Source organism: Pelobates fuscus, chromosome 5, assembly GCF_036172605.1.
Source record: "Pelobates fuscus isolate aPelFus1 chromosome 5, aPelFus1.pri, whole genome shotgun sequence".
In the NCBI taxonomy this organism is placed as follows: Eukaryota; Metazoa; Chordata; class Amphibia; order Anura; family Pelobatidae; genus Pelobates; species Pelobates fuscus.
In genome coordinates, this window is record NC_086321.1 from 285,150,281 (window position 1) to 285,167,908 (window position 17,628).

The following is a 17,628-nucleotide window of genomic DNA, read 5'->3' on the forward strand; positions in this document are numbered from 1 at the left end:
TCACTTTAAACATTAGCAATGTGACATATACTATATGCTAAAAAGTTTACATAGCTAAGCCGCCAACATATAGTTGTAGACTATTAATGATTCGGCAATGTGTCCACCCGAATCATTTGGACTGAAATAGTTAAATATTATAATGAAATTAGAGAAAGGCTTTTCACTACCACAGTGCATAGATATGATTTAAATATAAAGTTGACCTGCAAAACAGCATATTGTGTTTTCTATAAATATTTGGAAAAACTATGTATTTTTTTGGGGACACACAGAAACAAATTGTGGGATACATAGGTGTCCTCCAAAATGAGCACATTTAACAAATCTTGTAAGATGTAACAGACAACATAGGAAGCTTTATGGCATGACTGTATGTCAAAGAACAATTTGAATTGCCATCACACATCTAAGCTTGGCAAGCCTTGAATTAAACTGTATTTAGACCTTTAATAGATGGGATGTTAAAATACCAGACGACCCAACTTGCAAGTGGCTGGAAAAGATCCCCCCCCCCTCCCCCCCCCATAAGAATCTTTGCCATCAACACCACAATAGCGTGTCTGGCACTTTATTTTGTCTTAAGCTACCAATAGACTATTAAACAAAACTTTTAATTTGAGATTGCCTAAAATATATTAACACTGACCTGGTTAAACATAAAGCATATTTGCAAAGGGAAAAAAAGCCAAAAGCCACCATACGTACAAAAAATAAAATAGACTGAGGGTTTACTTTGTTGAGGCCATTACTTATGTAGGCTTCAAAGAATATTGGTCCTCGTTCATTGCTTCATTCAGGCTAATTGCTCCAGAGAGCTCAGATTTGCTCCCAGGAGCTAAGGAAGTTAAGGTATGTAGAAAGAATGGATAATAAACAGTTTGCTAGAATATAGGGTAAACCCTCTTGCACATTAAAAAAATTGTATAATTGACCATAGACAGAAACACATTTCCAAAAAAGCTCTTCAAAATTAGAAACATGCGTTTTACAGCAGTGCCACTGTCACATTTTTTTTTATTTATGCACCTAATCTTCATCAAGATTTGTGTATACCACAATATTTTCCATGTACTGCCTTGTCTTCAGCACAATTCCTCAGTTTCACTGCAAAGTACAATAACCAGGTGTATCAACTAATTATAGCAAAGCTGTAACCAAAGACAGATGGATTCTTCTTACTGGGTTCGAAGTTGATAGTCTATGGAAGGGATAAAAGAAAAAGAGAAGTTTGATACATAAAATTCCCTATAAACATGCAAGAGGTTTTCTGGTTAAAGGAACAAACTAAGCACCATCATCACTAGGTTTTGGGGTTAAATTAACACTCCAAGCATCATAACCACCTCGGCTTGCTGGTTACTGATTTTGTTGCAAGGAGTGGCCTGGCAACCCCTACTGTAAGCAATCAAACCAAATGTTTGACTTATTACCTGGGGTGCTTCAGGTTCTTTATAGGAAAGAGTGAAGTGGGGATTGGCTCCTGGTGGACCACAGGTAAAAAGTCAAACCTTCTTAAAATGGTTTGACTACTTACAATAATGTAGTAGTTATTGTCCTTGGAATGCTTATTTCACATTTAAAAAATAAAAATAAAAAAAACAGGAACAAAACAATGCATTACTGTAAATTGACAGTGGTGCAGTATTCCACATATTTCTGTATCGTTACCCTACTTGAATGCATTAGATAATAACCACATCTTATTGTGTGTTTGTGTTTTCCTCCTTCAATGTAGCTACAAGTTTAATATTTTTTTGCTCTGCGCTTTCAACTATTACATGATTGAAAACACACATATTTCGGCATTTAGTAATTAGAGGCACAATTCAATATATCCCTGCATATCTGTTTCAATTTCTAAATGATTTATATCAAACCAGCTTCCATAGATATAACCCGACTCGGTAAAAGCCAAAGTCAGTATGATCATGTAGATTAATACAGATTAATAGAAGTGTTGATAAATGCAAAGGAATTACAAATACTCAACAACTCTAATATTACACTAACCAATGGGAATCTACAAAAAATATATATTATGAACTTTTATATCCATGGCTTCAATACCCATTTAATTTCTTAATTTTTGTACATTATCTGTAAAGTTTCTAAAATTGCTATTTACAATGGTTTGCATTTCCTATCTAAAATTATGCATACTTTTTTTCCATGAAGTCTCAAGTTCCAGGACCAAAACCATAATACATTCCAAATATAAAACTGAAAGAAGCAAGCTAAATAGCTGTAAATATTACCTCCATTTTGGGTTATGTAGCGCACCCATGGCAAAGCTTGATAGCCACTCTTTTCAATTATTTTCAAGTAACGAACCTATTTAAAAAATATATTGGGGTGAAAAGATAAAATACATAAAAGCATAACAAAATTAGATTGCTTTTGCTAATGCAGCTGATTACAGTTTAGTTTAAAAAAAATATATATATATGAATGCAAATAAATACACAATATAACTAAATGTTACCTGGATCCCAGAGGTAGTAAAGTAGGGAATCTCAAATTTCACACTGATTGGAGGCTTGCCTTCTTTATCCTCTGCCTCTACACTTGGAAGCCCAAAATGAGCCCTCATAAGATATTCTTTTCCACCCTAGAGCAACAAAAAAGATTACCAAGACACTGACACACAGTGATTTATATATAAACTGAAATCTTGGCATTTAATCAGAACAATCATACAATATATCCTGGTTCTCTCTCTACATAAGTTATGTAAAATCACTAATCTACTAATGTATCACAGGCATGCGCGTCCGAATACAGACGCCATTTTGTTGCGAAACTCTAGATTAGATTTTTTTGAAAACATTTTAATTTAACATTTTAAGAATACACAAGCAGGACTTTACTTCATATACACATAGATTTTTCTTCTTACCGGGAATGACTTTATAGACCACACTATTTCACTGTTCTCAGGAACCCATTTTACACTTCCCACAGTGGTTTTAAACTTTGGGGAGTCTGCATCATTTGGCACAGGAATGTGAATCTCGACATTGTTGGCTGTGGATCTGCGTTTGAACTGACTTTTAGCCTGAGAGAAAACAAATAAAATCAGAAATTATGCTCTGTATGTTAGTACCATTTTAAAGGTTTGTTGGTTACCAGGAAGTATAAGCTACCAGGTACCACGTGAAGAAGACAAAAGGGACTAAATTGAGTTGGCAAATGAGAATGAGAAGATACTGCATTCTGCAACTGTGGGCGCATCATGAGTCAATAGAAAAACATGGAAATTCTAAAATATTTGTTGCCACTTTTATCTCTTACTTCTACTCCTGGATCATGATCTGGATGCTGTGTGTCAATATGAGGAAAGACATGTTCCTTGTATAGAGATCGATTTAAGCAGATTTAAACAAATAATAGCTTAAGGGGGAGATTTTGGAGCAATCCCTTTTCACATGATTCTAAAACTGCAAATCCTGCAGAAAGACATTCCTGGGAGTCTTTGACTTACCTCCAAGGGGATTCATCATGTCATAATGTGAGTCAGTGACATGGACACTGAATTTATGAAAATAGGCCTTTTTGATATTTACAGTGGAAATGGATACAGTGCATATCTTCCAGGAATCTTAATGAAAGGAAAGTGTTACCGTAATCAATTGCAGAAGCCAAACATTGAGATATGGACACAAGTCTTCAGGAAGTAACAGGTCTTTTATTTACACACCGATCGGGTCTCACACTGAACTTGTGTTCAAAAGGTATGAGCCTTGAGCACATGTTTCAGAAGGATCTATCTCAATAGTTATTCATTACAGGGAAACTCCAGTGCCAGGAAAATGATCAGTTTTCCTGGCACTGGAGGGTCCCTCTTCCTCCCACCCCCCAATCCCCGGTTACTGAAGGGGTGAAAACCCCTTCAGTGACTTACCTGAGGCAGCGTCGATGTCCCTCGTCGCTGTCTCCGCCTCCGCGACGCTCCTCCTCTTCATTGCGTCGGCCGGTGGGCGAGACTGATCTCGCCTACCGGCCGAGGGAACCTAATTGCCGCGCATGACGTCTCCCCATAGGAAAGCATTGAAAAATCATTTCAATGCTTTCCTATGGGGTTTTGAGCGACGCTGGAGGTCCTCACACAGCGTGAGGACGTCCAGCGACGCTTTAGCACAGGTTTCCTGTGCTAGAACCCAGGAAGTGACCTCTAGTGGCTGTCCTCTAGTGGCTGTCTAATAGACAGCCACTAGAGGTGGAGTTAACCCTGCAATGTAATTATTGCAGTTTATGAAAAACTGCAATAATTACACTTGCAGGGTTAAGAGTAGTGGGAGTTGGCACCCAGACCACTCCAATGAGCAGAAGTGGTCTGGGTACCTAGAGTGTCCCTTTAAGCTGCTTATGTTTCTCTGCAGATTCAATTGCATCACCCAAGTATTTGAATGTATGCAACGATCGCAGTACTGCATCAGGCAAAGAACTTGTTTTCTTCATTGTTGCAAAGACCAGACCCAGGTCTGTGTACAGAGATTGTACTGTATTGTTATTTTAGAATGTCACACGTGTACTAACTTTTATTATTTTTTGGAGGCAGGGGTACTCAGTCTTTCTTCTAAAAAACATTTTATGGTGCTCACTGGGTTTGTCCCCAGCAACTTGCGTCAATGACACTTTATGAATAATTAGAATAGCTTTTATTACTTGTGATGGACATGAAAATGTACTCCTGGAGTTACCTACCTTGATCATATACTCTATGCGACTGTGGGAATGTTTTTCTATTACAGATTCAATCCAGATGAGAGGCTTTACCTAAAACACATTGGAAAAATTGTGAAAATACATAGTATGGACTAAAGTATTTTTATTATTTATTTCTGAATTATGGTAGGGGAAAATAAAAAGCACTTGCAAATATGCAAATAAATACATTTCAATTTTAGCACAGTTCTTCAGCAACCAGTGCAAAAATCTTTATTGTTTAGGATTTGAAGTGCTCACTGTTGATCAGACAAAAGTTTGTGTAAAAGTGTAAAAATAAATTCTTTGCAAAGCCAAGTGAAAAATAAAATCAGTATAATACATTCAATTCAGCCGACTGGAATGGATGTGGCGCAAGTGAGCTCCAGATCGAGGACCCCTTGCCCTTGCCCCCCCCCCCCCCCCCACCACTTGCCACTTAAGGGCACCCACCCACCACACATGGGTGGGGGCCTGGGGACGAACTATAGCCCTTTGGAAGGACTGTAGGAGGGAGACAGTAGGGGGCACAATAGGGAACTAAAGTGCCCAAAAAAAAAAAGTTTTCCTGGCACTATAGTTTCTCTTTAAATAAGAAGGTTAGGATAAATTTAAAACAACCAAGTGTGTGACAAAATCAGCTTTAACCCCTTAAGGACACGACATGTGTGACATGTCATGATTCCCTTTTATTCCAGAAGTTTGGTCCTTAAGGGGTTAAACATAGTGGCACCAGATAACCAGGAATAATATTATTATTATTATTGGTATTTATATTATTATTGGTATTTATATAGCGTCAGCTTATTCTGCAGCACTTTACAATAAGATGAAATACTGTAACATAATGACCATTTTATCCCAGTAAACATGTTTTAATATAATTGGTTTACCGTATTAAATTTGTAAAGGCAACAGTAAAAAGAAATGTGACTATTCCTCTTTAACCCCTTAAGGACCCATGACATGTGTGACATGTCATGATTCCCTTTTATTCCAGAAGTTTGGTCCCTAAGGGGTTAAAGGAACACTCTAAGACACACAAAGCACTTCAACTTATTGAGGTGTTTTATGTGTCTGGAGTCGTATATTTGTTACAGTTCAGATTTCCAAAGATTCATCAGTGCTTTTACAATTTTTTCAAGAAATCGCTAAATCACTCTTTTTTTTTATGTATATAGGAAATATGGAATTGTATTTATACAACTTATGTGTAGAAAAAAAACTCATACCTCAACACTTACATGTGTGTTCAAACGATAAGACATGAGCTCAAACTCTCCATCAGGGGGAATGAACGATATAGTCCTGTCATTCTCAAATCTAGAAAGGCGTACACATTGGTGGAACTTGACATCTTCCAGCTCCACTGACTTGCTTTTCCCACCTGTAGCATTGGATACAACAGTGTAAGAAATATAGATTGCACATAAAAACAGTGTTAAAGTTATTCACTAAACGCAATAGTCACAATTTCAAAGTAATAGCAAAAATTAGACAACTCAGACGTTTTAGGTTAAAAAATTCTGTTATTGTGGTCCAAAATATGATTTTTTTTCCAAACAACTTTATTTGTCATTACACTAGGATTCCTACAATTAAAGGAAAGTATAACCACATAGCTCAGTTGAAGGTTGTCTACATTTAGTGTACAGTAATAGTACACGATCAATGCAGGAAAATAATTAACAAGATATACACTGTGAGCTATTCAGTAAGCAGAAAAGCTGATATAGCAAATTGGGGCACAGTCATTCAGCTCAGTTCTCTTCAATTTGGTTGAAAACATCCAGAGATTTACTTTATTATTCAATATCCAAGCCATTTTCAAATTAAAATAAATGAGAAGTGAGACTTGTTTGAGAAAAGCTTAAAGCTATAGTCACCAAAACAACTCTAGTTTTATGAAGCAGTTTTTTGTGTGTATAGATCATGCCTCTGAAGATTCACTGCAATTTAGGAGTCAAATCACTTTTGTTTCATTTATTCAGCAATAGCCACACTTCTTCCCTGGCTGTGATTGAGACGGACTACATGAAAACCAAATGGTTTGATTTTCAATCAGATGTAACAACTTTTTTTATTTATCTCCTGCTCTGCTCGATAAATTTAACTTTAATCACATACAGGAGACTCCTGCAAGATCTAGCAAGCTATTGACAGAGCAGGAGATAGATTCTAAATTAAACAGAATTTGCAATAAAGGAAGTATAAACATTAGATGACTCTTTACATGAAGGAATGCTGTGCAAGTCACATGCAGAGGTGTGTGCCTGGGGAGGTATAAACAAATCGGTGGCAAAGAATTACGCAGTAAGACCAGGGCCGTCTTTAACGCGGGGCAAACGGGGCAGCTGCCCCGGGCCCTGTCCCTGCTGGGGGGCCCAAGACAGCTGCTCCGTTTGCCCCGGCCCGCAAACTATGGGGGCCCATCGGGTGGCCCATGCACTTAGGGCCACCCGATGGGCCTGTGTCAGCAGGGGCCCGGTCGGGCGCGGTGGCACTTTAACAGCGCGACCGGGCCCTTGCTTTTCGGCAGCCGTCTGGGAGGAAGTGACCGCCGCGCGTCACTTCCTCCCACAGAAACCGGAACCGGGCGGGAGGAAGGAGGACCAGCTGCTCAGAAGGGGGCCAGGCCGGGAGAGAGTGAGAGCTTAACTCCCAGCCACCCCACTGGACCCCAGGGAATCCACCCTCCAGGAAAAGGTAAGAAACTGGAGGGTGGTTATCAAATTTTGCATGAACGTCTGAGTGTGTGTGTGTGTGTGTGTGTCAGTATATATGTATGTCTGTCTGTGTGTATGTGTGCCAGAATGTCTGTCAGTGTGTCAGTATGTCTGTGTGTGCATGAGTGTCAGTGTCCCTGTGGTTCTGTATGTCTGTATGTGTGTGTGTCTGTGTGTATGTGTGTTTCAGTATGTCTGTCAGTATGTCTGTGTGTGTGTGCGAGTCTGCCAGTGTCTGTGTGGTTCTGTATCTCTGTGTGTTTCAGTATGGCTGTCTGTATGTGTGTGTGTCTGTGTGTATGTGTGTTTCAGTATGTCTGTCTGTGTGTATGTGTGTTTCAGTATGTCTGTATGTGTGTATGTGTGTCAGTATGTCTGTGTGTGTGAGTCTGTCAGTGTCTGTGTGTTTCAGTATGGCTGTCTGTGAGTGTCAAAATGTCTGTATATGTGTATGTCTGTCAGTTTATGTGTGTATGTGTGTTTCAGTATGTCTGTCTGTGTGTATGTGTGACAGAATGTCTATGTGTGAGTCTGTCAATGTCCGTGTGGTTCTGTATGTCTGTGTTTGTCAATATGTCTGTCAGTGTGTGTTTCAGTATGTCAATCTGTCTGTGTGTATATGTGCCAGTATGTCTGTCAGTGTATCTGTATGTCTGTGTGGTTCAGTATGGCTGTCTGTGTCAGTACGTCTGTCAGAATGTGTCTCTGTATCTGTATGTTGTCCATTTGCGTTTGTATCTGTATGTGTCAGTGTTTGTATCTGTATATCTGCATGTGTGTCTGAATGTGTGTACCTTTTGTATCTGCATGTATGTCAGTGTTTGTGTCAGTGTGTGTGTCTATGTGTGTGTCAGTGTCTGTGTGTATCTATATGCGGTCAGTGTGTATCTGCATGTGTGTCAGGTAGTGTATTTGTGTGTATCTATATGTAGTCAGGGGGCCCAAGTAAATGCTTGCCCAGGGTCCAATCAAAATTAAAGACGGCCCTGAGTAAGACTACAGGGGTGTGATCTATAAACCAAAACTGGTTGATTAAACTAAAGTTGTTTTAGTGAGTATACTGTCCCTTTAAGACAAATAGCAACCTAATGGCAATCAAATGTCCATGCACAATGGCTGAAATAAATGTAACGGTCATTATTTGAACAGCTGAATGAGTTTCACATAGCAATAGCTGCCATCCAGCTCTTAAGAAAAATGGCCCTTTCTGGCAAAGAGGAACAACCCCCCCCCCCCACCCCCCCACAACTTACGTCCTGTGTTTTCAAAAAGAACTTTATCATTTAATCCAAGTCTGAGTTCAGGCATTCCTGAGAGAAACACTCTCATTTTGATGGATCCAACTATCTCGCTTCGCAATACATTGCCGTTAGCACTGACCTAGGAGAGAGTTACAAATCACATGTGGTAGATGATATTTATTTATAACATGGATACAATTTATGGCATTGGCTCTGCAGAGTGTTTCCTAGAAGACAATATTCAGGAAAAATAACATGCATCTCTACACCCATGTTTAATAGACATAAGCGTTCATGTAGATAACATTTGAATGGATCATGTGGCAGGGTAAGAGAGCAAAAGCTCAAAACAAGCAACACATTCCATTAAATGGATTTCACTAATACTCTATAGTACCTTGCACAGTCAGGTATGTGTTATTCATATCTCCCAGGGACATGTATTTTGGAGCATGCAGTTTGTTTTCTATCTTAAGCTCTGCTGCAAGCAAATCACAAGGTCTCTACATGGGATGTAAAGGGGGGTTAGTGCTGTGTAGAAAGCGCAGACCAGATTTATCAATCCCTCACAGTCCCATTCTAACAAGTCAGAAAACCGGGACTATGAGAGAGTAATTATGATGGTCTGCACCTGCCAGGAGGCACAAACCACACGCTCCCTCAGGAAACCTTCCCTCTTAACAGCCTCTGATCATTGCCCCATATGCATAAAGAGCTCGATTTGGTTTGTGGTCTTATCTCGCCAGGACAGGCAATCCCACTACGGCTTGAGCTGCTGGGTTACTGGTTAATTTGTATAGCTTACACTTAGAACAACTTAGACACACGGTGTTGTTCCAGTGAGGGTCATCGATTTACTGGAGGATATAGGGTTGCTTTCTTAATTTATGCAATCTGAACCAATTATCCGTATTATATTTATGATCACTATTACATAATGTTTTTTGTGTGATGCACCCCCTTGCTTGGGGTTTCCTTTTCCAGATACACCTGAATCATTTTCTCCCTCATCTGTGTTTTCGTCAATATAATGCTGCACCATTATTTTTGCCTTGGTATGATGGACAATTGTACTAGTTGCATACTTGCATTCCACGTGATTCTTATTTTTCATTGAAAATTTCAGTACGGATCATTGCATATACCAACTGGGTTATTCACTAAATTGTGAATCCAAAGTTAATTTCAAATTTAAGATCACTATGCCAGCTTTCAGTTTAGCTACTCTGACCTTAAATTTAAAATTCACATTGAATTCTCACTTTAGTAAATAACCCTGCAAATGTCTCTAAATTCACGTTTGTCACACTATGCTACCTTATATATGTGATTTATTATCTTATCCATTCAAAAAAGTGGGGGGAGGTAAAACTTTGATTGGTATGAGACAAGGGACAGAGGTTAGATAAAGGGATGTTAAGGAGTTACTCCAACCATCACAACTACTACAGCAAAACAGAGCACATAAGTAGCACATGACAAACACACACACACACAAACAATTGTGGGGAACAGAGGGTGAGTGTTGTTTGCAATAATCAGATTTTTCACAAATTAAATCTGCAAAGAAAAACCGAGCCAAAAGATAACTATTGCTGAATTAGAGAATTTTTTTCCCAGATAAGGTTTTTTTGTATTAGTTTTTCAATTTCAGATTTGATTCACAAAAAAATGTGTTGAGTGAATGACTTTGTCAATGTCCACGACACTAAGCAGGCACCCCAATCAGAAATGATTTTGTATGCAAGAACAAGTAGATTTGGTCACTGTTATTTTATTTCCACACCCCTGCACAGTGTTTACTTTAGTATCAACAGCTACAAACAAAAAAGTCACAATGTTTACCATCTGATTGGCTCCTTCACTCCCTGATCTAAAAGCAATCACTATTTTCACTTACCATTTACAATTAAATTGAAAATCACATCAGACATCACAGTGTTTACAGGAACAATAAGACAGCATTAAAATATAACCACTACACTGAACATTAAAACAGTGAAAACAAATCTAGGCAATCCAAAAATGTATGATGCTCATCAAACCAAAATGTGGCCGCTTATGGAGAGGTAAGATGAGCCACAATGCTAATAAGCATGGAGGCATTAAAGCAAAAGTATGATCTAAACTTTTCTAAGTCTTCTAAACTGACACACGTACAGATATTCAAAAGGTTAAACAAGGAAATGTGCTCTGAATATGGAGATGTAAGACACAGCTTGGGAGGGCTGTTGAGGGTCACTGTGACCAGTTTCTGAGAGAAAGGATCATATAACAAGTGCACTGCGGTGATAATTCAGACTTTCCCATTTTCAGAGTGTAAGATTGCCAATTGCCAAGTGTAAGATTGCTCAAATCGATATGCCGGACAAAACAACAATAAAAGGTATAGCATAATTCTCAAAACGTAATCCTGGGTGAGGCAGATTCTTCACAACTCATTTCTACTTATATACCTTAACAGTTCAGCAAATAATAATAGCACTCCCTAAATTGTGGTTTATGAAGAGCAAATAACAGAATTAATATCAACTGCTGTGAAAATAAACAGTTCATACTTTAGTGTTTACAGCTTTGGTGATCATATTTAACGGTTTGCAGCATGGGAAGGAACGCTTTACCACTTATTACTAGAAGTCGCTTTCCCTAGACTTACTGATGGAAAATATACAAAGCTTTGAAGATCATGGTTTCTTATTAAAATAGGCCAGGAGGTGTGAGGGGGAGAGGGAGGGGAGAGAGGGGAATGGACACCCACAACAAAACACAGAAGGACGGGGAGGGGGGGGTGAGAAACAACCAGCATTCATCCTGATTATTTTGCATCTACGGCTAGTACATCTAGTACATTTACAATGCGAACATGCGCAGTGCTGACATGAATTAATGCCAGTTGTGTTTGTCAAGACCTTTGCACTTCCAAAACAGACTGGCAAGTATATGCAAGTACAAATGTGAATACCTACTAAATGTCCTATTGCAGTGAATGTGAGTCAAGGGACTGTCTGGAACAGCTCATTCACTTCTTGGATAACACAATGTGCCTTGTGAGAGAACTCAGGGATTTGCTTTCTCTGCATTGTGCTACGGTACTTTATACAGTCCCTTCAAACAAAATATCTGATAATATGCTGACATACCCGTATTTTAGAAAAGATATGAGACGACGCATAGGATTAGTAAGTTCAAATCAACTTGTATTGTAAAGCCAATGTCATATGTATATGTAGATGAGCTACACTACATGGTGATTGGGTGCCATTTAATAACATAGTTAATGACATTGCAGAGGCCAATCTAAGACTTTACGTTTTTGAGAGAGTAAGAATGAGGTCAGAGCACACAAATAATTTGTGGCAAATTAATAAAATATTTTAAAACAATTAACATGATTATCCAGGCACAGTCATTAGTACACTTTAAGGCCAGAACTAAACTGTAAATCACTGCAATTAGGTTACTAGTAGAAGGAGCAAGGTTCTATGGATCATGACACACACTGAGTGAATGACATGGCGATTGCTCCACATTTGTATTACAAAAATGATTCCAATTACCCTTACCTAAAACCGGTGGAGTAAATTTACCAGTGAACATTCATATGTTCCCCTCAAACTGGAGCTGGTGGAATTGTCCCATTTAGCGTTACAAACATGCATATTAGCAGTCAGATTAGACATATAAAGAGCATGGATGTAGAGAACAAACAAGCATAGATATGGTTTTAAATGCGAGATACCTAAGACTAGGCAGCAAACCACATTGGGGGGGGGGGGGGGGGGGGGAGGAGCACGATTAATTACTTTGTGCTTATGTTGCAGGTTATTACCTACAATATTTAACATTTTATTTACCAATAGGTTAACAGATTCTATCACATCCAAGAAGACTTCATTCTTCCTATATTTGATTCCCTCTGATCTCCAGGATACAGCATTGGTGACTGTAGCAGGTGGACGAGGGGCACCAGTTTCTAATTTGTGCCCTTCTTGAGTGATGTACCTGTTACAAGGGAGGATATCATGTTAACCATGCTGCAAAGACATAACCTGGTTCTCAATTCTTATTTGTTAAACAACTGTTTTAAATAGACAGAGTCTGCACGTACACTGAACTTTCCACTAAAATGAACCATCAATTTGTTTATGAAAGCAATTTTTTTTTTATTATTATTTTTAAGGCCTTTATTGTGTCAGATACTAAACCATTGTGTGTTCAGTTGTGGTAAGTGTGTTCAGTTTAGTCTAGTTAAACAGTTAACAGGTTAATCCAAACATCATAACCGCTACAGCCCACTGAAATGTTTATGGTGCCTGGAGTATCCTGGTAATGGGGTAAACCATTTAGACAAGGTTTGTTCCCTTGCCCTCCTGGGTTTGCTCCTTTACCCAGGATTTCGCTCCTAGGATCCCTGGTGGTCCAGAGCTGCAGAAGGCAGAAGCCATGGAGGTTGACATTCATTGGCTGAGAGAATCAGCTGACTGCTGTCAGCCAGTGACCATCAATCAATTAAACGTTGCACCGAATTGACATTAAGAGAAAAGAGGAGGCAAGGGGGGAGGGAGTGTATATTGCAAAACAGCAACAAAAGAAATAAATTATCAGCACTCTTAATAGGAGTGTAGGAAACAAGTACTTAACCCCAATATGAGATGTAACAAATGTCCTGATGGATATTTTGACAATTGTCCTACTGAAGCGACTCAATAATAAAACAATTTTATATTAACAGTTTCTATTGACTTCCAATGTAGAATTAGTACATTTCATTTCAAAAGGCATTAGCGTCCTATTAATATTTTAATGGCATGCCTTTATGTGCCTAGTTGGAAGGCATAGACTAACAGACACATAAAAAGAAGAAGAAAAAAAAAACAGTTATACTGAAAAAAAATTCAACCTTTTCTTTTTATGTGTCAGTTAGTCTAAGCATTTAAAGGCATGTCATTAAATGTTAATAAAGACGTTAATGTCTTTTGAACACAAATATAATTATTTTTTTTTACATTGGGAATCAACACAAACTGTTAATATTAAATGGCACAGGTTATATTAATCTTTATATTAATTAAATTAATCTCTGTATGTGAAATATTGCACATACTGATTCCAGACACCATGACCACTACAATTCACTAAAGTAATCATAGTTCTTGGAGTAACCCTTAAAACACTGACTTAGGATAATGAAAAGGCAAAAAGTCCCCCCCCCCCCCCCAAAAAAAAAATATATTCTATAATAATGTACAATTACTAAAACTTACAAATAAATAGGGATCAAATACATAATGGTCATATACCCAGTTTGAAAGAAAAACCTGTCAGCCGGGTATGTCCCTAACAGAATTTTTCTTTCAATCTACTATGCACTTAAAAGGGTCACAGTAGGCACTGCACCCGCTTCATCTCATTGAAGTTTCTGTTCAACGTAAAAACAAAAAAAGTTTTAATTTTGTGGAGCACAAACCAATAGAGTTTGGTGGGATAAAAGGTGATTGAAACCCTCTTCCATCTGAAATCAGTGGATACATTGTTAAATACAGATCTGCACAGACCAATCAAGCAACAAGACTTGCTTTTCCCATAGAAATCTCACATTTGCAGTACTCTTACCATTGCAAAGGATTCTGGGTGGGCATATGCAAATGAGGTCAACAAAGAATCACCTTTAAACATATAAACTATACTATACACCTACTTTTGGGCCACCCTGAATATATAACATTTGATTCCAAAGTTATTTATTATTTCTGTATATACAGTTGCAAGAAAAAGTATGTGAACCCTTTGGAATGATATGGATTTCTGCACAAATTGGTCATAAAATGTGATCTGATCATTATCTAAGTCACAACAATAGACAATCACAGTCTGCTTAAACTAATAACACACAAAGAATGAAATGTTGCCATGTTTTTATTGAACACACCATGTAAACATTCACAGTGCAGGTGGAAAAAGTATGTGAACCCTTGGATTTAATAACTGGTTGAACCTCCTTTGGCAGCAATAACTTCAACCAAACGTTTCCTGTAGTTGCAGATCAGACGTGCAGATCAGACTTGCCAAACGTTCAGCAATATTCTTGGGATGTCTGGTGTGAATCGCTTTCTTGAGGTCATGCCACAGCATCTCAATCAGGTTGAGGTCAGGACTCAGACTGGGCCACTTCAGAAGGCATATTTTCTTCTGTTTAAGCCATTCTGTTGTTGATTTACTTCTATGCTTTGGGTCATTGTCCTGTTGCAACACCCATCTTCTGTTGAGCTTCAGCTGGTAGACAGGTGGCCTTAAGTTCTCCTGCAAAATGTCTTGATAAACTTGGGAATTCATTTTTCCTTCAATGATAGCAATCTGCCCAGGCCCTGATGCAGCAAAGCAGCCCCAAGCCATGATGCCCCCACCACCATACTTCACAGTTGGGATGAGGTTTTAATGTTGGTGTGCTGTGCATCTTTTTCGCCACACACAGTGTTGTGTGTTTCTTCCAAACAACTCAACTTTGGTTTCATCTGTCCACAGAATATTTTGCCAGTACTGCTGTGGAACATCCAGGTGCTCTTGTGCAAACTGTAAACATGCAGCAATGTTTTGTTTGGACAGCAGTGGCTTCCTCTGTGGTATCCTCCCATGAAATCCATTCTTGTTTAGTGTTTTACGTATTGTAGATTCGCTAACAGGGATGTTAGCATTTGCCAGTGACTTTTGTAAGTCTTTAGCCGACACTCTAGGATTCTTCTTCACCTCATTGAGCAGTCTGCGCTGTGCTCTTGCAGTCATCTTTACAGGACGGCCACTCCTAGGGAGAGTAGCAGCAGTGCTGAACTTTCTCCATGTATAGACAATTTGTCTTACCGTGGACTGATGAACAGCAAGGCTTTTGGAGATACTTTTATAACCCTTTCCAGCTTTATGCAAGTCAACAATTCTTAATCGTAGGTCTTCTGAGAGCTCTTTTGTGCAAGGCATCATTCACATCAGGCAATGCTTCTTGTGAAAAGCAAACCCAGAACTGGTGTGTGTTTTTTATAGGGCAGGGCAGCTGTAACCAACACCTCCAATCTCATCTCATTGATTGGACTCCAGTTGGCTGACATCTCACTCCAATTAGCTCTTGGAGATGTCATTAGTCTATGGGGTTCACATACTTTTTCCACCTGCACTGTGAATGTTTACATGGTGTGTTCTAACAAAACATGGCAACATTTCATTCTTTGTGTGTTATTAGTTTAAGCAGACTGTGATTGTCTATTGTTGTGACTTAGATGATGATCAGATCACATTTTATGACCAATTGGTGCAGAAATCCATATCATTCCAAAGGGTGCACATACTTTTTCTTGCAACTGCATACATATTTTTTTTGTCAATCTTTATTTTCAATGCTTAAGATTACAAACAGGCTTGTAGGGCCACAACAAGCAAGGAGAATATCACCTAGAGTAGTAAGGTTGAGACATTCACGGATAATTGTAGCCAGGAACACGGTATGTGTCACAGATAAGTAAGAACGCAAATAAAAAGCAATAGGAACACAAACTGAAGCAAAACAGAATATCAAAAGACTGCTTGCAGGCCAGTCACGGTATTGATGTAGATGAAGGGTCTCCTATCTAAGACCCCGGCACAAATAGGCAAACCTTCTCAGGTTGTTGGTCTCGTTGCGAGGAGGGAAGTGGTCGGTTCAGTAAGGGTGGCTGATAACCCAGGCTTCAGCAGTGTGGATGTCATTTCCAAAGCATCAGTGACTTATCGTGCCAGTGTCACGAGCAATCTGCAGGCAACACGGTTGTCCCCATTTGTATTGTAGCTTATCAGCGATTAGCTCCTTGGTGAGTGGACGCAGGGATCTGCGCCACTCCACAGTGTGTCTGGACAAATCAGGATATAAGCTCAGAGAGTGGTCTTCAAAGCGTAGTGAAGACTTACTGCGGATCGCCGTCATCATGACAGTCTGTCTTGGTTCTGTTGGAATTGGACTACAACATCCCTGCTTGTCTCTAGAGCGCTGGAGGATGGTTTAGGTATCCAGTACCATTGATACAGAGGCTTGGCATAAAAGAAGTGAGGGAGTAAGCTTCAGAAGAAATGTTAAATCTCCAAAGTCTCTCTGTTTTCAGGTCCACGCATTTTGATATTCTTCCAGCTCCTCCCGTCCTCCATGGACACCATGTTCTCTTGAGTCTGGCCTAGGGAGCGCTGGAGTGTATGCAGACCTTGTTCCAGAGATCCCTTTCTCATGAACTGTATTCACCTCTGTGTTGTGCAGGCTAGCAGAGACCCCATTAATCTCATCATGGAACTGACTGATGACGGCCGTGATATTTCAAGCTCGTCCAAGAGACCCTGCAGAGTCTCTTCAGTGACCGGAGGCTCACTGTAGGCTGGATTGATGATTTGTGGTTTCTGCCAACAATGGTCCCCATGCCATGGTCCCCAGTGAAGGATATCTCACTTGACAATCAGTATAAACCGATGGATGGCGACGCAATGACAGACCTCTGGGTAGCCTGTGGCCTCCACAAGAGATCAATATTGCAGGGGGTTTATCTGCCCTGTATTTTTTGTTTTTTATGCCCCATCTCGTGAGTAAGGCTGCAGCCAAGATCTGGATGGTAAAGGTCAGTATAACCCTCTTTTTAATATGTTTCTCTTCGTGCTTGATCAGAGCTCAAAAAAAAAAAAAAAACACGTGTCCTGCAAGCATGGCCAATGGCTCAGTCCCCCAATTTCTGTATAATTGCTTCATTTCTATTAATTAGGGAAAACTGCCCTAACATGGTTAAAGCCCTCCATTTGCAAGACGGCAAAACACAAGTCAGCATTAAGGGGTTAAGTTAAAGTTGTTTTGTTGCCTATAGTATCCCTTTAAGGTCGGAATAGATTAAATGGAAAATTCTCCAATTCAGCTATGCTTCCAGATCTGCTACTTTTGCCTTAAATTTAAAATTCAC

The 17,628-nt window shown here is 39.2% G+C and overlaps 1 protein-coding gene across 2 annotated transcripts in view; it reads right to left on the reverse strand.

Annotated features, from left to right (window-relative positions):
• Positions 1–528: 528 nt before the first annotated feature.
• LOC134611482 (AP-1 complex subunit mu-1) overlaps positions 529–17,628 on the reverse strand; it is a 35,030-nt gene continuing 17,930 nt past the window's right edge. The window contains exons 5-12 of one of the 2 annotated variants that reach the window (XM_063455392.1): positions 12,529–12,676; positions 8,687–8,813; positions 5,952–6,094; positions 4,708–4,779; positions 2,900–3,058; positions 2,486–2,611; positions 2,259–2,334; positions 529–1,201 (exon numbers count right to left, since the gene is read on the reverse strand). In XM_063455392.1, coding sequence (XP_063311462.1) covers positions 1,179–1,201; positions 2,259–2,334; positions 2,486–2,611; positions 2,900–3,058; positions 4,708–4,779; positions 5,952–6,094; positions 8,687–8,813; positions 12,529–12,676 — 874 coding nt within the window. In that variant the 3' untranslated portion in view covers positions 529–1,178. Of the gene's footprint in view, positions 1,202–2,258; positions 2,335–2,485; positions 2,612–2,899; positions 3,059–4,707; positions 4,780–5,939; positions 6,095–8,686; positions 8,814–12,528; positions 12,677–17,628 lie in introns of both variants that reach the window. The other variant, XM_063455391.1, reaches the window with a different exon arrangement.